The 19,639-nt window shown below is 41.1% G+C and overlaps 2 protein-coding genes across 3 annotated transcripts; both read left to right on the forward strand.

Annotated features, from left to right (window-relative positions):
* The first annotated feature begins 1,065 nt into the window (after positions 1-1,065).
* On the forward strand, positions 1,066-11,582 carry LOC135549824 (membrane progestin receptor alpha-B-like). 2 transcript variants are annotated; one of them, XM_064980151.1, is made up of 3 exons: positions 1,066-1,631; positions 6,270-6,520; positions 6,640-11,582. In XM_064980151.1, the coding sequence occupies exons 2-3, from the start codon at positions 6,333-6,335 to the stop codon at positions 7,556-7,558; spliced, it is 1,107 nt and encodes a 368-aa protein (XP_064836223.1). In that variant the 5' UTR covers positions 1,066-1,631; positions 6,270-6,332; the 3' UTR covers positions 7,559-11,582. The 2 variants fall into 2 exon arrangements, with proteins under 2 accessions (XP_064836223.1, XP_064836224.1); XM_064980152.1 differs by having other exon boundaries at positions 1,066-1,585.
* Positions 11,583-15,092: 3,510 nt separating this feature from the next.
* On the forward strand, positions 15,093-19,193 carry LOC135549825 (SH3 domain-binding glutamic acid-rich-like protein 3). Its single transcript, XM_064980153.1, has 3 exons — positions 15,093-15,221; positions 16,668-16,835; positions 17,025-19,193. The coding sequence occupies exons 1-3, from the start codon at positions 15,177-15,179 to the stop codon at positions 17,088-17,090; spliced, it is 279 nt and encodes a 92-aa protein (XP_064836225.1). The 5' UTR covers positions 15,093-15,176; the 3' UTR covers positions 17,091-19,193.
* The last annotated feature ends 446 nt before the right edge of the window (positions 19,194-19,639 follow it).

Below are 19,639 nucleotides of genomic sequence, written 5' to 3' on the forward strand. Positions count from 1 at the left end.
GTTCCTCCTCATACACGTTTCCACTTCACAATAACAGCACTTACAGTTGACCGGGGCAACTCGAGCAGGGCAGAAATTTGACAAACTGACTTGTTGAAAAGGTGGCATCCTATGACGGTGCCATGTTGAAAGTCACTGAGCTCTTCAGTAAGGCCATTCTACTGCCAATGTTGGTCTTTGGAGACTGCATTGTTGTGTGCTCGATTTTATACACCTGTTAGCAACGGGTGTGGCTGAAATAAACAAATCCAAAAAATTGAATGGGTGTCTACATACTTTTGTATATATAGTGTAGTACACCCAAAGAACCCTCGGGAAAAGGTAACACTCAACCAAATTCTAAGAACGAGCTTGGAGCTGCCAAGAACACCCCTTTAGCTATTTTTGAACTATAACAAAAGATAAAGTGGGTCTTTCAGCAGCAGAGGAAAATGTCCCCCCACATCTTTTGGAGAACAACCCCATGAGTAGGGCACTGCCAATGAGGTACTGCCCAAATTGGTAATGTCAACATATTACATAATTGTCTGCACCATTTGAAGGGAGCTTCCAAGCTACAAAGTAGACCTTTGTTGATTATCTGAAGCAGTTCATTCTTAGTTTGTTTTGTACATTGTATATGAACTGCAGACACAAATAGGATAGGGCAGTTTTTAAAAACCTGATTGTGTAGCCCACTTCAAATACTTTTGCTGATAATACAGAATATTACATATTTGAAATGAAAGGCACCAAGACCCATAGACATATAACCCCTCAAACATTTGAATAATGCTGTCAGTGCTATGCCATTGACATTGCTTCTCCTTGTTTGAAACAGGTTAAACACACAGGCAGGAAAGTTTTCGTTCCATGATACCACGTTCTGGACACATCCATGCAAAAGAATGTCCCTGATGAGCCCGTGTTCTGGAGTTTTTGTTGTTGTATTTGCGGCGTTTTATACCATTGGGACTTAAATGAAATTTTACATTTAGACTCCACGTAGAAGCTGTACAGCAGGCTAAAATCTAGGCTACTACGTTTTTGATGTATTTCAACTGGAGTTCTCATTTTTTCTTTTTCCGGTTTATGAGGGTGTGGTTTTTCAGAAAGTAATTTCGTCAGTATTTTGTGCCTCGGTATTCTTCTCTCGAAACCAACAGGTTATAGGCTACTACTGTGTTAACCTATTGAAACAATTTCACCAGCATGTGAAACAACGAGCAATCTAAACTTGACTAGAAACAGTTACATGGTGACTCTTCTGAAAGGCTTGACGGACAGTTTGCAGTCAGACGTCCAACCCAAAGTTTCCCGTAGCCAAGATAAATACCATATTTCTTCTCTGTCCTCTGCTGCTAACCACCGCCTACTTACTTGCCATTGGACAACTCCTGTTCATATTGGACACACATCTGTTGCATTCCAGTATATGAGTGGATGACAAGGCCGACACCGGTCGTGGAGGCGTGACGACCGATGACTTTCGGAGGGGCACAGGGACCGAGACAGTCGGACGATCATCACATCTTGAAGGTGAAAGAACCTGCCGACTGTCCTGCTGCGCTGCGTCTCCAGGAGCCGTCTGGTGTAGTCTAATAAAGTAGGTCTACAGCAGCAGCCTTGAAGAGGAAGAACCACATGCATTGGTATTTCCTCCCTCTTGTCTTGCGCAATATTTTCTAACTTTTTTACTTCTCAGGTTAAACAATGTACGCAAGAAAGAGCACAACTTATTTTAGTGTAGCCTATACCAAATGAAACTGAATGTATGTCAACGTTCCCTCAATTTTTTTGGCACTGAGCAAATTTCAGGTCAGCTGAGCGCAAACCTGAACGTTGTGAAAATTCTGTGCAGCTTCCAGCACGCGTTTACTGTGAACACTGGGCGTACCTGCTTCAAGTTACAGTTTTAACAGTGGCCAAGTAGTCTTCTGCGGTTATTTGATCACGATGTAGTGGCCTACTGTCAAAAACAATGGAGAAAATGCATAACATTTTAACATGGAAATAGCTGTTCTATCATTCAGCCTACAGTAGCAGCCAATGTGTGGTGTTCAATGTAGTCCTACATTCCATGATACTTATGAAAAAAACATGCAGGGCTTGACATTAACCGGTTTATTCACTTGTCCTTCAGACAAGGAGGTGACTGAACATGTTGTGGTTTTTGATGCAAGAAACCACTTTACAAAATAAAATGCATTATAATTCCCATACCATTATTGGAGAGAATCAGACAAATTATGCTATGCTCTAACTATTGGCTACTAAGCTTATTAAAGCCTGTCTCAAAATACAACACTGCCCCTTTAAGACCCGACCAACTCTTTACCTGACTGGCTTTTCAAAGCTGTCTAGAAATGTACACATTCTGTGCTCTTGTAAGAAGTAGTAACTCACCTATTGCTGACTACACATTTTCTATAACTGGGCTAATAACTCACTAACTAGCACAGGATATGAACAAAATATGGCTACATGCAGCTCTTGCTTTGATCTCAAAACAAGTGCATCTACTCATGGCCACAGCTGTAAACACAGTCCAGTTCAAAGTAAATGGCACATATCCATTTAGCAATGGTCAATTTGCATATAGGCCTACTGCAGCTCTGATTGGCTATGCTGCACCTGTCTGTGTAGAGTATGGGCTGAGTTGTGCACAATAGAATCCTACTCTTATGCCTACAACAAAATATCTTGCTTGGTTCGTTTTTGTTTCGGTATGTTGCATTGAAATGGTTAATATTGCTTTGATTCGATCACTATTGCCACAGTAAAGGGAAACATTTATAGTGTTATTTAACAGGGAAAACTATAGAAAGGTCAGTGAAATTCTTCTCTCCATGGGCAGATATTCTGCGCTTTGCACGGCAGTCCCTGGGAGCTGCACTGCAGCTTAGAGGGAACATTGGTCAACATTTTAAGTTTTAGTATTTGATGGGGTGAAATGTGTTTTTCAGATTTGTGGAAGAGAGCAGTCAGAAAGTATATTTCTCAGTGATTGGTCTGCCTGACTCTCCATTTGTCACCTACTAAAACATGGGAGATGCTGAAGGGAGAGATGTATACTGTAGGTTTATGTGAGGTCTTGAGTAAGTTATTATTGGGTGTCAACCAGTTGCTGTCAGTGACGTTTAAGATGAGGGCGGATGAGCGTTATTTTTTTGAGCATTGCATTATTTCTATTACAGCATATTGGATGACTTTCATTAATATTCCATTCACCCAGCTCAATATAATATCAATATGTTTAGGCTACTACATGATATTAGAATTTTCCCTATACCCATCATGAGGTTGCTACAACCTAGCCTATGAATGAAAGTTTACAACAAACAAACTTGAGTAATCAAGGTGACAGACAGTGATTACATTCAATATCGCCTTGCACACTCTTGCTTGCATCTAGCTGATGTAGGGAGTAATCATTAGTCCAACAGTTGCAAACAATAATTTCTATTGTACAAATTCTTGAATTAGTTAACTTTTTACCCCTTTTTCTCCCCAATTTCGTGATATCCAATTGGTAGTTACAGTCTTGTCCCATTTCTACAATTCCTGACTCGGCAGAGGCGAAGGTCGAGTACCATGCGTCCTGAGAAACACTAACCTGCCAAGCCGCACTGCTTCTTGACCCACTGCTTGCTTAACCCGGAAGCCAGCCGCACCAATGTGTTGGAGGAAACACTGTACCACTAGCGGCCGAAGTCAAGTACTCCACAAGGAGTCGCTAGAGCACAATGGGACAAGGACATCCTGGCCGGACAAACCCTCCCCAAACAACGCGGGGACAATTGTGTGCCGCCTCATGGTTCTCCCGGTCATGGACGGCTGTGACACAACCTAGGATCAAACCCGGGTCTGTAGTGATGCCTCCAGCACTGCGATGCAGAGCCTTAGACCGCTGCACCACTCGGGAGGCAAATTTCTGTCATTTTATCCCCATTTTGTTCCGCTTTCTTCCGTTTTAATAAACTTTGTTCAACACAATCGGCGGAATAAATATATCCCTGATCACACACAAACGCAGTTCACTATCATAGCAGCTGCATACAAACAGCATGAGCATTTTGTTTGTTGCATTATTCCTTCTCTCATCTTCATGCTCTCCTCCTCTCACTTTGTCCCTTCGCTTGTGGACTTCAGTGCACAACACATCAGCTGTCAGTAAACAGATGAAAAAACCTTTTTAAGCCAAACCATTTCATAACTGCTACACACAGCCTAAGTCATTGTCACCATATTAGCTAATCAACCTAGCTACGAGAACTAATGCATTAATAAACCTGCTACAATCATGCAGTAGAGTGTACAGTCAGCAATCAGTTTTGCAGTTACACCGGCTGGCCCCGGTGGGAATAAATTAATAAAACCACAAGCTTACCTTTACTTGGAAGAGGTCCCGTTTTGGATCGCCATAGCCAGCTTGCTAACATAGCATCCCTCTCTGTTTGAGCTGGGTGTTTGAATAGGCTAAACGAGCAGCTGCATTCGCTAGCTAAGTGAAAAAAATACATCTCTTTGCTTCTACTTAATTTTTTTTATAAAAAAAATATTAACTGTTCCAATATTGTCTTTCTCTCTCTTTTGAGTCAACTACTCACCACATTGTATGCACTGCACTGCAGTGCTAGTTAGCTGTAGCTTATGCTTTCAGGAATAGATTAATTCACTGATCCTTTAATTGGGTGAACAACATGCCAGTTCATGCAAGAGCTCTGATAAGTTGGAGGAAGTCCTCTGGAAGTTGTCATAACTACTTTGTAAGTCTATGGAAGGGGGTGAGAACCATGAGCCTCCTAGGTTTTGTATTGAAGTTAATGTATCTAGAGGAGGACAGACGCTAGTTGTCCGGCTACACCGTGGTGCTACCCTACAGAGTGCTGCTGAGGCTACTGTAGGCCTTCATTGCAAAAATGTGTTTTTAATACATTTGGTGACATGAATATATTTAGTATAGTTTAATCTAAATATGATAACTTTTTTAATGTTTCACTTTTTATTTATATGAAATTCACTGAGGAGGAGGGTCCTTCCTCTGAGGAGCCTCCACGGGTGTCAACAATATTTTTCATCCACTGGTGCCACAGTGTAAATCCCTCAGTCTCAAAAGCCATAGGCAAATACTTGACAGGGTTGAAAATAGGAAATAGGTGTTGATTAAATTAAATTACTTGACTGCATATGCCTTGTTATCATGTCATCCTTTTTTTAAGGATCCCGTTTTTGAAAGTGTTGCAACTAAGTTGCTGTTCATAAGCAACTCTGTTTTATCAGATATGGCCATGTGGCCAATATCTACTAAAAAAGTTAAGTTACTGTGTAAACATGTCTGATAGTGCTTTGTGGTTGGATGACATACATATGCTGTATGCTTCTGAAAATACATTCTTTCACCAGTTCAGGAAATTAAAACTTGATTTCTTGATTAAAAACAGATTTGCGTGTTTAGTTGGTACGCTCCCATGACATTTTACGTTCTAGTCATTTAGCAGACGGTCTTATCCAGAATGATTTAATGGAGCAATTACAGTTCAGTTTATACATCGCACTGCTCAGGAAGATCTCTGCCCTCTGTTATTCTTCAAGGTTGAAGAGTTCATGTTGTTCTTCCCCCTGTTCCTCTCCCTCTAATGTTAACTGCATATTAGTTGCAGATTAAGGCTAACTACTGTTAATAAATTGTCAGGTCTGCTGCAGGAATCGAAACATGTCTGGTGTATTCTGGCCTCCTGTCCCAGGCCTTGGTGTCTTTGCCAGGTAGGGCCAGCATAAAGGGTGTCCTCTGTTTGCCTGGTTAAACCAAACTGAAAATGAACTCACCAGGCTCGTCCTCTCTACTGAGGTGGCAGCATTTTACAGAGGAACTGTTAAAGAAGAGACCTTCACTTGGACGAGAGACTAATTTTAAAGTAATTGAACTGCTGGAGCAAGTAATGTGATGTGTTCATTTTTTTTAATAATAAATTGCCATTTCCTTCAACATTCAAAGTTTTCCTAGCCTGCGCTGATTGCCAATTGCACACACCCCAAATGCTTATTGTCTTGTTGATTGTTTCCATTTTTTCATTTCGTGTTGACATACTGACAGAGGTGCACATAATTGCACCTAATTGAAGGAACTTTTTTAACCTGTGTTTCATTTATGTTTGCCAATAGTTTTACTTGCGCTGCAGTTTTCAAATAAATGGTCATTTTGAACCTCTTTTTGTCTTAGTTATTGTTTTTAAGCCTTTTAAGTGTCAGCATGTCTTTCTAATGGTGTTACCCTCCTTCTCTTTCAGTTGCCAGTCTCCTGAAGCTGTCCAGTCAGCAACAACAACAGTCCCCCCATCAAACTATCCCTCATGGCAACGATCGCTATGGAGCGGATTGGGCGTCTGTTCATCAACCTCCAGCAGGTAAGGGCGTTGCCCCAGATGCTGACAGAGGCCGCCCCCTCCATGCCAGGCACGCTACGGGACACCGAAGTTCCCGGATTCTTCAGAGAGCGCTACATCCACGCCGGCTACCGACCGCTCCACCAGGGCTGGAGGTACTGTAACATGTACTACATTACCCATAATGCTATGTACATCATATCCGGTTTTATCATAGTAAAGACATCTCTTAAAGAAGCGAACATAATGGTGTCCCATCTCCTGATCAATACAGGTACTACTTCCTGTCGCTGTTCCAGCGTCACAACGAGACCATCAACGTGTGGACCCACCTGCTAGGGTCTCTCCTGGTCCTGGTCAAGTTCCTACAGCTAGCTGAGACGGTGGACTTCATCGATGACGCCCACGCCTGGCCCCTCCTCATTCTCCTGCTGTCCTCCCTGGCCTACATGGCCTGCAGCACTGTAGCCCACCTCCTGGCCGCCAAATCAGAGTTCTACCACTACTGCTTCTTCTTCCTGGATTATGTAGGAGTGGCTCAGTATCAGTACGGCAGCGCCATGGCTCACTTCTACTATGCTGTGGAACCAAACTACCACCAGTGGGTCTCCCCAGTCTTCATGCCCACTGCCACCTTCCTCTGCTGCCTGTCCTGCCTAGGCTGCTGCTATGGGAAGTATCGCAACTACAGCCTGCGGGTCTGGGTCCGGAAGGTGGGCCAGGTGATTCCCTCGGCTATGGCCTATGCCTGGGATACTAGTCCAGTGTTCCATCGCCTCCTCCAGTCCCTCTGGACCACGTCGCACAGTGATGACATCGCTGCCCCCGCCAGTGGCATAGTCGGCGACCCGGCTATATCCTTCCATGGGAGCCAGGTAGCCTTCTTCCTGTCCAGTGCGTTCTTCTTCACCAACCCTCTCCCAGAGCGTCTGTTCCCAGGCCACTGTGACTTCCTGGGGCAGGGCCACCAGCTGTTCCACTTCTTCCTGGTTATCTGTACTCTATGTCAGATCCAGGCCTCTCACCTGGACTACCTGGGCCGACGGCCACTCTACACACAGCTACACGGAGAGGGAGCATCCACTGTCTATCTGGTGCAGTATGGAGCCACGCTGGTGGCCTGTGTCTGCATAGCAGTCTTCATTGCAAGGAAAGTAAAACGGTTGCTTAACTGCAGAGACAAGTCCAAGTGAACTGGGTAGGTCACTGTGTAGGAGACTTACAATCACTTCCCTGTGGGCAAAACTGGTTGAAATTAGTTGACGTTATTATAGCCAAAAACTTTTGCCCAGTTTTGCCCGCTGGGTTGGTACCAAAGTGATCAATGTGGCCTTGTTCGTCTCGACACACACTGCCTTCCTTAGCCTGCTCGAGTTTGCTTCTATAAAATGTTTCTCTACAGCACCTGTGTCCTTGACGATGACAGAAGTATTCCTATAGCAGTATGTCTAATCATGTCTCAATGCTTTTGTTACACTTGTGCTAGTTTTGTTCCATTATGTTTTTTTTGTTGTTTTTTATACAACAACGTATGTCTAACTACTGCCAAGAAACATTGTGATATGAGTCCTTGTCAGCACTCAAACAATGAAATGAATTGATCTTAAAGGGATAGTTTATTCACTTTCAAAGTAGTATTATGTTGGAAAAGGAAGCATACTGTGTAGTGGGTGTGGTTCTGAATATCAACAATACTGCTAACTATGCTTTTTATAGGAGTTTCACATTTTAATGCCAGGCCGATCAATCTATCCATGTCTAGAGCACTTTTATAGGTAGACAAATTGACCCACATTGCACTTTTTCACCTATGAGAGTATAAACTGAGTATTTCTCATGTGGGGTCACAAATCAAGCCTGTACTGGACCAATTGCTGAGAAAGTGTATTAATGAATCCGTCAATGTAAACCTTATGTAAGATTAGACCTGCATGTACAGTGGCAAGAAAAGTAGGTGAACCCTTTGGAATTACCTGGATTTCAATGTGATCTTCATCTAAGTCACAACAATAGACAAACACAGTCTGCTTAAACTAACACACAAATTATTGTATTTTTCTTGTCTATATTGAACACATACTTTTTCCAACCTACACTCAATGGTTAAATTATGTTTATCCCTAGGCTAATGACTTCTCCAAAAGCTAATTGGAGTCAGGAGTCAGCGAACCTGGAGTCCAATCAATGAGATGAGATTGGAGATGTTGGTTAGAGCTGCCTAGCCCTATTAAAAAAAAAAACTCCCACAATTTGAGTTTGCTGTTCACAAGAACCATTGCCTTATGTGAACCATGCCTTGTTACCAACATATCTTTAAAAGCCTTGATGTTCATCAGTCCACAGTAAGACAAATTGTCTATAAATGGAGAAGGTTCAACACTGTTGCTACTCTCCCTAGGAGTGGCCGTAAGGGAAAGATGTCTGCAAGAGCACAGCGCAGAATGCTCAATGACGTTAAGAATCCTAGTGTCAGCTGAAGAATTACAGAAATCTCTAGAACACTCTAACAGCTCTGTTGACGAGTCTACGATACATAAAACACTAAACAAGATTGGTTTTCATGGGAGGACACCATGGACGAAGATACTGCTGTCCAAAAATAACATTGCTGCACATGTGAAGTTTGCAAACGTGCACCTGGATTTTCTACAACGCTACTGGCAAAATATTCTGTGGACAGAAAGTTGAGTTGTTTGGTAGGAACACACAATACTATGTGTGGAGAAAAAAAGGCACAGCACACCAACTTCAAAATATTATCCCAACTGTAAAGTATGGTGGAGGGAGCATCATGGTTTGGGGCTGCTTTGCTGCCTCAGGGTCTGGGCAGCTTGCTATCATTGGCGGAAAAACGATTTTGTTTTTGCAGGAGAATGTAAGGCTATCTGCCAATTGAAGCTCAACAGAAGTTGGGTGATGCAACAGGACAACGAAGAAAATATGCCTTCTGGAGTGGCCCAGTCAGAGTCCTGACCTCAACCCAATTGAGATGCTGAGGCATGACCTCAGGAGAGCGGTTCACACCAGACATCCCAAGAATATTGCTGAACTGAAACAGTTTTGTAAAGAGGAATGGTCCAAAATTCCTCCTGACCATTGTGCAGGTCTGATCCGCCACTACAGAAAACGTTCAGTTGAGGTTATTGCTGCCAATGGAGGGTCAAGCAGTTAATAAATCCAAGGGTTCACATACTTTTTGCACCCTGCACTGTGAATGTTTACACGGTGTGTTCAATAAAGACATGAAAACGTATCATTGTTTGTGTGTTATTAGTTTAAACAGACGGTCTATTGTTGTGACTTAGATGAAGATCAGATAAAACTTGACAAATTTTATGCAGAAATCCAGGTAATTCCGAAGGGTTCACATACTTTTCTTGCCACTGTATACACACAGTATATTTTTATAGTAAACACCTTGTGTAGTCACTGTATTATGTCAACATGCTCTTGTTGTGCCTTGAGAGTATTTATCTTTTACATAACGGGAGATGACGAAGCCTATCACTAGCCTGGTCCCAGATCTGTTTGTGCCGTCTTGCCAACTCTTATTGTCATAGAGCAAACCAATCTGGATCTGGGCTAGATCTATCACTGAACAAAGCGAATTAGAATGTAAACTTAAAAAAAAAAAAAAAAATCTATATTGGGGGGCGGGTGAATCTAACTGCTTTTTTTCTTTTTGTATTTGTCACTTTGCTGTAACAGTTGTTTTTACTTGCTCACTTTAATCCTAGAATATATTTGCTTAGTTGTTCTCTGGTCTGGAAAAGTCCTGACCTTGTGTTGACTGAGTTTTGAAAGCTGCTGTGTCATATTGAAAATGTTCAATGTGACACATGGTGTCAAAATGATGTATGTAACGGTTGTGATCATATAGTAATACATGACTAGTTTATAATCTAAATTGTTGGTGCGTTTACCCTGGCTTCCCACTGCCAGGACTGGTAAGGACTCTCTCTCTCTCTCGCTCTCCACAGTGCTGTGATGCAATCCGGCTTTGTTAATGTTTAACCTTTGTCCATTACTCTCTGATTTCCAATTGTTTTGAACGCGGCAGAAGTCATGCTGGATTGACAGCATGGTCAATGTATTCAACCTATTCTAGCCTATGGTGTTGAATGTTTATCTTGGAAAAGAGACCTTTAAACCCTGACTTGGACCACACACCCACTCCATTGAATAGCAGGATAGTGATTGCTTTGCAACACTTGCAGTTAGCCACTGCTTCCTTCCAAAACACAACTTGTGTAATGTTTATGACCAATGGCCGATGAGCACCGATACAATTTATCTATAATTTATCCTCATTGGATTGAAAAGGATTTACAAGTAGATTTGACGTGATTCATTATGAAGACTGATTGCTAGCTAAGATTTTGAAAGTATGACGTTGACATGATCAGTCCAATCAAAGATAGGATAGATATGACATCATTTTATCTGTGGCTAATGACCATGAGCCTTCTTGGATGGGCACTTCTATTGTAACTTTATGGCAGCACCCAAGGGGCTTGAATTTTTTTACTCTGCCCATAGTTTTTGCGGTGACGTAGTATCCCCATGAGTGACGGAACACTGAGCCAATCACGGTGTAACTAGAGAACATTCCCAACCCCTAAGCTCAGTATTTTCCACCACGACAGATAGCTGAGCTAGGCTTAAACACCTGCATTTTGGAGCTGCCTTGCTCAAGGAAGCAAAACAAGAGCATGTTTGTATGCAGCTTTATTAACTCAATAATTGTTAGTTTATACATTGTTTGCAAACTGATATGTGACACATTAATGCCCCCCAAAATATTTTATATATAAAATGTGTGTACCAGTCAAAGGTTTGGACACACCGACTCATTCAAGGGTTTTTCTTGATTTTTACTATTTTCTACATTGTATAATAATAGTGTAGACATCAAAACTATGAAATAACACACATGGAATCATGGAGTAACCCAAATTTTTTTTAAACCAATCAAAATATAATTTATATTTGAGATTTTTCAAAGTAGCCACCCTTTGTCTTGACAGCTTTGCACACTTTTGGCATTCCCTCAACCAGCTTCACCTGGAAGGCTTTTCCAACAGTCTTGAATGAGTTCCCACATATGCTGAGCACGTGTTGGCTGCTTTTCCTGTACTTTTCCTGTACTCTGTGTTAGCCATGCTGGTTAAGTGTGCCTTGAATTCTAAATAAATCAGTGTTACCAGCAAAACACTATCACACCTCTTCCTCAATGCTTCACGGTGGGATCCACACATGCGTATATCATCTGTTCACCTACTCTCCATCTCACAAAGACCCAGCGTTGGAACCAAAAATCTCATTTGGACTCATTAGACCAAAGGACCGATTTCCACCAGTCTAATGTCCATTGCTTGTGATTCTTGACAGTGAAGACGCGACTCTGGGATGCTGGCCTTCTAGGCAGAGTTCCTCTGTCCAGTGTCTGTGTTCTTTTGTCCATCTTAATCTTTTCTTTTTATTGGCCAAGATTAAGATGGGCAAAAGAACAGAGGAACTCTGCCTAGAAGACCAGCATCCCGGAGTCGCCTCTTCACTGTTGACGTTGAGACTGTTTTTTTCCCCGGGTACTATTTAATGAAGCTGCCAGTTGAGGACTTGTGAGGTGTCTGTTTCTCAAACTAGACACTAATGCACTTGTCCTCTTGCTCAGATGTGCACCGGGGCCTCCCACTCCTCTTTATATTCTGGTTAGATTCAGTTTGCACTTTTCTGTGAAGGGAGTAGTATACAGAGATGTACGAGATCTTCAGTTTCTTGGCAATTTCTCACATGGAATAGCCTTCATCTCTCAGAACAAGAATAGACTGACGAGTTTCAGAAGTAAGTTCTTTGTTTCTGGCTATTTTGAGCCTGTAATCGAACCCACAAATGCTGATGCTCCAGATACTCCACTCTTATAAAGAAGGCCAGTTTTATTGCTTCTTTAAGCAGAACAACAGTTTAACTGTGCTAACATAATTGCAAAAGGGTTTTCTAATGATCAATTAGCTTTTTAAAATGATAAACTTGGATTAGCTGACACAACGTGCCATTGGAACACAGGAGTGATGGTTGCTGATAATGGGCCTCTGTAGGTCTATGCAGAGATTCCATTAAAAATCAGCCATTTCCAGTACAAAAGTCATTTACAACATTAACAATGTCTACACTGTATTTCTGATCAATTTGATGTTATTTTAATGGGCACTTTTTTTGGCTTTTCTTTCTAAAAACAAGGACCCCAAACTTTTAAACAGATTATATATTTATTTATTTATTATTATTATTGTTATTTTTTTTTATTTTTTTGGGGGGGGGGGGGGGCTAAACACGTTAAGCACAAAACAGCTAGAGAACATGACAGGTGGCCACTGCTCCAGGTATAGTTTTCCCCTGACTGATGAAAAGAAATAACATTCACAACAATGCAGTCTTACTAAGACAAGTCAGAAATCCTAACCATTTGCAGGGCATTCACATTCCAAAACTTTGTTAAATTCATGGCATTTGTAAAAAAAAAAAATTAAAAAAAAAAAAAAGTAAATAAAAAAACCGACTTGAAGCCCACACCTTTTTCCTTTCATTATTACTGCAACCTCAAACTCACCTCGCCCAATGAAATTGCAAGGAATATGTAACCGTTACGTTGCTGTCATTTCTGTCTCCAAGCATTTCACGCAGCTCAGCAGAGGACAGTGTTGAACTCTAGGCGACTGCTTCCTCCATGTGGAGAGGCAAAGCGTCTGATCTGAAACACAAATGATATGTATTGGTATGCCACGGATCCAAGTGAATAGTGGGTATCCATCCATTGTCTCCATATGGTATAGTGTTCCCGTCATATCCCTCGAAATAATGTAACATTTGGAGCCTATTTTAGTAACCCTAGGATTTGGTTTGATCGATGTAACATTGACACATTACAGCCTACTACTGTTCTATGCTCCATCACAGTGCTGAAATTATCATTGTATTTGTCCTCCGCTTGTGCTCTTCATTAATGACTGAAACTGATCCACAGTGTGATTGGTAAATTCTGAAATGGGATTGTTAGCCTAAGGGCGTTAAGTGCGCAAAGTATAATCTTGACACCAGTATACCAATGGGCATTTTAGGCATAGTATTGGTTTTACTTGTCCGACTCTCTGTCCAGAATGAGATCTGTTTGTCTGAACATGGCTTCATCTCTCCATATTCTTTGACTTTGAGATCACAATGCTTCCCTTCAACGATCACAAGCAGTCCCACCCTGATGTAGACACTGATCAATTAATGGTTTTTGAATTATTGTGATTGACCAGGCTTGCCAGGACACAGTTTGGGGGTCTGATTCCAGTCTTGGCCCTCTTCCTGGTTTGTTCAGTACTGCTGCCTGCCAAGCCACCCAGCTCAGCTCCTCTTTATCCCATGTAGGAAAAACCTGAACCAGCAGACAAAGCTGGAGCTAACCCTACGCTTGGACTCTGTCCACATTACCCCTGCTGCCTGGCTCACTGCCCTGCCAGTGATCAATGTCTACATCACCATGCCAAGCTCAACGAGTTTCATTAGCCTACTGTTCACCATTACATCAGTTACACAGAGACCATAGTAGTCTTGATTCAGATTTACAAAGATCTGTTATTTGCTTTCAGTCCCAATGGGAGGTCTTATCATAACCCATTATTGCACCTGAGTTTACCCAATTTACTTGGACAGTGTTTATCACAATAACAAAATGATTGCCTTGAAATAGCCTCGGTGGGGTTGGATTTTTTTATGCTTAGTGACACTCAGTGGAACAGGGACTTTGAGCAGGATTTGTAATCAAGGCACATTGGCTCAGTTGATTGTTGACCAACGTAAGTGAAATCCATCTAATTTGTAATAGAATTTAGATTTTTTGTTGTTCAGAAGCAGCTCATGAAAAATAATATTTAGTAATAGCCTGGGCTGTTGAACCCCTTCATCAGTGGTAGAAAAGGTACTCAATAGTCATACTTGAGTAAAAGTAAAGATACTTTAAAAGAAAATGACTAAAGTGAAAGTCGTCTAGTAAAATAGTACTTGAGTAAAAGTCTAAGTATTTGGTTTTAAATGTACTTAAGTATCAAAAGTAAATGTAATTGCTAAAATATACTTAGTATCAAAAGTAAAAGTATAAATCATTTCAAATTCCTTTAATTAAGCAAACCAGATGGCACAATTTGTATTGTTATTTTTTTTAAACATTTATGGATAGCCAGGGGCACACTTCAACACTCAGACATCCTTTACAAACGAGTGCGTGAATTAGTCAATTTTCCTGTCCTGCTAAGCATTCAAAATGTAACTAGTTCTTTTGGGTGTCAGGGAAAATGTAAGGAGTAAAAAGTGCATAATTTTCTTTTGGAATGTAGTGGAGTAAAAGTTGTCAAATATAAATAGTAAAGCACAGATACTCCATAAAACTACTTAAGTAGTACTTTAAAGTATTTTTACTTAAGTACTTTAGACCACTGCCCTTCATGTTCATATAGTCTCAAACAAAAAAGCTGAAAAAATCTTTATAAATTGGATATGGGTAATCATTTTATTCCAGGCTATTTAACTTTACTACACACTGGACTATATGCCAATAACAGGCTAGATATACATGTCACAGTCCCATCAAATTTGCCTACTAGTAGAACATCAATCGACCCACAGGACTAAAGAGTTGCACTGGCCCTTTAAACCACACAGCAAATAGAGGCTTTTCAGCCGCGGGAGGCGATTGATCGTAGTCTTCGGCAAGAGAGCTGTTCGCGGTTCGTGTGACAACACAAAGGGATATCGAGAATCGCAACCATGGGCGTCAAATTGTATTATACCACCGTTACTGCATCCAGAGAGGTGAGATGAAACGGATATTCATTGATAAATTATATTCTTGCAGGTGGATACACTTCTAATTGACCCTTTATGGACCAGTCTGAAAGACACACCCAACGCCCTGTCAACGATCCATCCCAGGATCTGATCAGCATATATACACAATGCGAATTTTCCATGCTTTAGTTCAAGAATGTAATTGTTCGCATGTGTGGCATAATTTATAATTCAGTCCACCATACAATCGCAACGTTTTTGAAGAACGACTTTATTTATAGATGAACAAAACAGACCAGGAAATGCAAACTCACCCCGAAAATGGGGACGGAAGTCATATAGTTCTGCTTCATTTCCTCTGTCTGCGTTTGGCGGTAGATCTCACGAACCTATTCGAATAATGAGGACATAATTGCATATTTTTCGCATTCTGCAACTTACCTGATATAATCGATGCATGCCTAGACAAGTGGAACTAGGTTAGCATACTTGTCAGCAATGGCTACCGTGTACCTGCCTGCACGGTGGATGTGAACTATTTGTGCAGTCTAAAAGCATTTTAAACAGTCAGGATTTCGCTTTTCGTGGAATTTATCAAATTGATACAGATGTTGCAGCGTACTTCCCAAGAGTTTGCATTCGCTCAAGCGTGGACACACAGTATCAATTTATGCAAAACATCGTGGTTAAACATCTGGTGTCAATTACAGGGAGATTTGTTTTTCGGTGGCCTCTGCATTGCACTGACAAATTATCCATAGCCTATAACCATCGGGTCATATGATTCACGATCATTTTTAATCGAAGACTTTGAAAATGTTTAGCCATAAGTTATGTAATTTCACCTCTTCTACAAAAAAATAAGGGATTCAGTCATTCGGTTTGGCCCTAGCTTTCCGCTTGATTTCTAATGGTAATTTTAATCGGCTTTCAGTAGTGCGTGGTGTCTTCCTGCCTTGCCCATTGAATGCCAGGCTGCATGTAGTTGGAGGGTGAAGTAGACGTGGTTACACATTGCAAACACACCCAACCCCCCAACTTCCTCAATCCGGCCCAACAAGATAGCGTTGCACAATTAATCATCAACCACACATTAGATAAACCCTTTTAGCTTTTAAAGGCAAAGCAGACTACTGAGATCTACTTAGCCGTTTTCTGTCTCTCTGTCAGGATAATCATAGAAGTGTTAATGCCACCCATCTATCTCCCTTCTTAACAGCAGACATTTAACAAAGCAGATCTCTGACTGTTTGGTGCCTGGTACTACAAGTAAAGCTTGCACCCTTTTCACACTATCTTACCAAACTGTACCGTGCTGGCTCTGATATGTCTTTTCACATTGTCCTTTTCAGCGCTATGTTAAATGTATAATCAGGCCAGTACTGCTAAACTCAGTTTAGCTAGGCTCAGTAGTGTGAAAAGTGCAATGGATCCCTGATCCTGAACTGACCATTTCCTGTCCCCCTCCAGGTGAAGTCTCAGCAGGCGGAGGTGATGAGGATACTGGAGAGTAAGAGCATCCAGTACGAGCTGATTGACATCTCAGTGGGCGGGGAGGTCAGGGACGAGATGAGAAGCAAGGCAGGGAACCCCACGGCTGTCCCACCACAGATCTTCAATGAGGACCAGTACTGTGGGGTAAGGAAGGGAGAATGAATATTTGTGAGATATGATAGGGTTGTGTGTGTGTGTTGAGTGTTTATCTAACGGAATGAGGATAATAAGTATAGATGAAAAGGTAGGTAACTGTTTACTTAGATGGCATAAACATGTCGTGATATGACCCCTTTATAATACCTTATACTCTGTTTGGTCTCTTTCCTCCAGAACTATGAGATGTTTTCGGACGCAGTGGAGGAGGACAAAGTGGAACAGTTTCTGAAGATGGCGTGATGAGGAAGAGACGTGTCTCCCCCCGCCCTCTTTCTCAATGCCATGATGAATGCCAAATACAACCAACCAATCAAAAGGCACACACACTCCTTCCCACCCCGCGGGACTCTTACCTAACCACTGTTGAAATGATTGTGTATGTTTTATACAGCACTTATTATGTTCTCCCCATTTCTTTCGTCACTGTTTCCCTTTGTGGTCAAGATCTGGGTTCAAATACTTTCAAATCATGTTAAATGCTTAAGTGGTACTTTTTTAAAAGCTTTCCTGTAGCAATTGAACCAATAGAAATGTCCAAAAAAGGCAAACCCCACCCACCTGGCCCTCCATGCAGACTAAAGCAAATCCTTGAATATATTTGTATTTGGAATAGTATTTGAACCCAGGCCTGCTTGATCCGATGTGTTCATGTCACTAATCATTCTGAGGTTGGTCTGTGGGATCAATGGAGCTGCCTAATCTAGATGTGTGGTAATTAGGTCAAATCATCTGGGCTGTACATGGTCCACTAATCAAGAGGCTAACATTTACCAGGAATCGATCTTGGCCTGAAATGACCCTTTTATTCCCTATATTTACCGGGTCAAATGTAGTGCACTACGGCTGTGTTTACATAGGCAGCCCAATTCTGATATCTATTTTCACTCATTCTATTTTTGACCAATAACATCTGATCTTTCCAAACAGATCATTTTCAGAGCTGATCTGAAAAAATATATATCAGAATTGTGCTGTCTGTCTAAAACAAACAAACAAAAAACCGAATACTTGGTTACCATTACTTGGATTTAACGGTGTTGTCTTTTCCTTACCTGTCCCACTTGACTTCAATGTTGTTCATATCGACAGACAGTCATTTTCAAAATGTACGTTGGCCTACTGTAGACATCAACATGGATAGGAGAACGTAGCATGGAGAACGTAGACGCCAACAATCACAGAACCTTAAAGAAATGTGAATTGTGGTAGAGACAGAGTAAGTGAACTGGATTCTACTCTGGTCCAAAACATTTCAATGCTTAGCATGCTAATGGTGTCAAAGGTCCATGCTGGAAAGGTGAGTCCATTGTGGAGAGTTACAGAATATGGTAAAAACAGACAGCATTTCATAGTGTTAAACTTGGTGCCAATAAATATGTGAGAATGTGCTTTACAGCTGGATATAGTCTTACTTCACACTATGTTACTGCATTCCAAAGACTGCTGTATTTTTTTAAGAGACCACTTGCATTTGCTGGGAATTACCTGATCGTCAATCATTGGTCTGACATAGACATAAAATAGACATATTTATAGGACATTGTCGCAAAAATACATAACACTGTTACTGGTACTACAGCTGTACATCCTTACTGTAAGAGAACTGAGTTTGAGTATTATAATCCCCTGAATTTATAAGCCCCAATGACTGTTTAGGACTTGTTACTGTTCTATCTGTGGTAATGTGTAATTCAATCTCGAACCAGCTTGAAGATACAGTAAAGACAACTATGCACATTAAACTCTGCCTCACATTCCCACTGTTTTACTGACGTTTGGCTCCTGAGTGGATAAAGAAAGTGTTTCAGATTGAACTGACACAATCTCATCCTTAGACAAACTAACTCACCACATGGGGAAAGTTGAAGGCCTCACTTTTAGTGCCTCAAGTGTCTACTCCTCTTTCTTCCGACTGGTTTCTCTTCCATGGGATGTTGTAAAAAACGTATGTGCCGTTTCATGTGTAGAGTCCCACATCTTTTACCCAGTATGTCATCCTCGTTTAAAATAATAATAATGTAATCTCTGTACTAGAGCCTACCTATCATTATAACCCCTGGTTCCACACATAGGAACCTTGATTTTCATCTATCTCAAAGTCTGGCAACGCACTACCACACGCATGGAGTATCTGGGTATTTAGGAGTGGGACCTCTATTCTGTAATGGCAGCCTTCACAGACAATGCTTGTCATTTGATGGTGGTTGATGTGTTATTGGTCAATGATGTGTAGCTATTCTCTATCAACTATATGTTCAACATTCCATATCTCTCTGTTCGAACTATTGCTTTGCTTTTGGACCAAAGCCCCATTGGCCAAAATAAATAAAAAATTAAAAAATATAGGGAATGAGATGCTGTTGTCTTCCAAGAAGATTGGGAAAAGGGTCAAATAAGTATTATGGTTCAAATCAAAAGGAATTATGGCTAATAGGTCTATTTGTGTTTTAAAAATGTGAACCAAGGACTCTGTTGTCACTTCAAAAAAACTAGTTGATTCATTTGGTCTTGAGTGTGTTATGAACATATTCTTCATTGTACAATAAATAGTATTACAAATATGATTGCAAAGCTGTCAAAACAGAGAGAAGGAAAAACATATTGTAAAAAGGACACAGTACATATAATATACATACAGTATATTCATCAGATACTATATTGATTCAGTGGTATTTTTCTTACGACTTGATTACGGCAGCCTTTCCATTTGCGGTTCACTTCATCTCATTGAGGAATGTTACAGGGCCCTGTGCCCCTTCAAATTACACCTCTTCAAATTAGTTGATTCG

Source organism: Oncorhynchus masou, chromosome 12 (assembly GCF_036934945.1).
Source record: "Oncorhynchus masou masou isolate Uvic2021 chromosome 12, UVic_Omas_1.1, whole genome shotgun sequence".
NCBI lineage: Eukaryota > Metazoa > Chordata > Actinopteri > Salmoniformes > Salmonidae > Oncorhynchus > Oncorhynchus masou.

Bases quoted from the DNA above. Each gene is read 5' to 3' on its own strand.
- LOC135549825 (XM_064980153.1), top strand. From the start codon at position 15,177: ATGGGCGTCAAATTGTATTATACCACCGTTACTGCATCCAGAGAG. The intron at 15,222-16,667 runs GTGAGATGAAAC...GTCCCCCTCCAG, and splicing joins CCGTTACTGCATCCAGAGAG to GTGAAGTCTCAGCAGGCGGA. The intron at 16,836-17,024 runs GTAAGGAAGGGA...TCTTTCCTCCAG, and splicing joins ATGAGGACCAGTACTGTGGG to AACTATGAGATGTTTTCGGA.
- LOC135549824 (XM_064980151.1), top strand. From the start codon at position 6,333: ATGGCAACGATCGCTATGGAGCGGATTGGGCGTCTGTTCATCAACCTC. The intron at 6,521-6,639 runs GTACTGTAACAT...TGATCAATACAG, and splicing joins CCGCTCCACCAGGGCTGGAG to GTACTACTTCCTGTCGCTGT.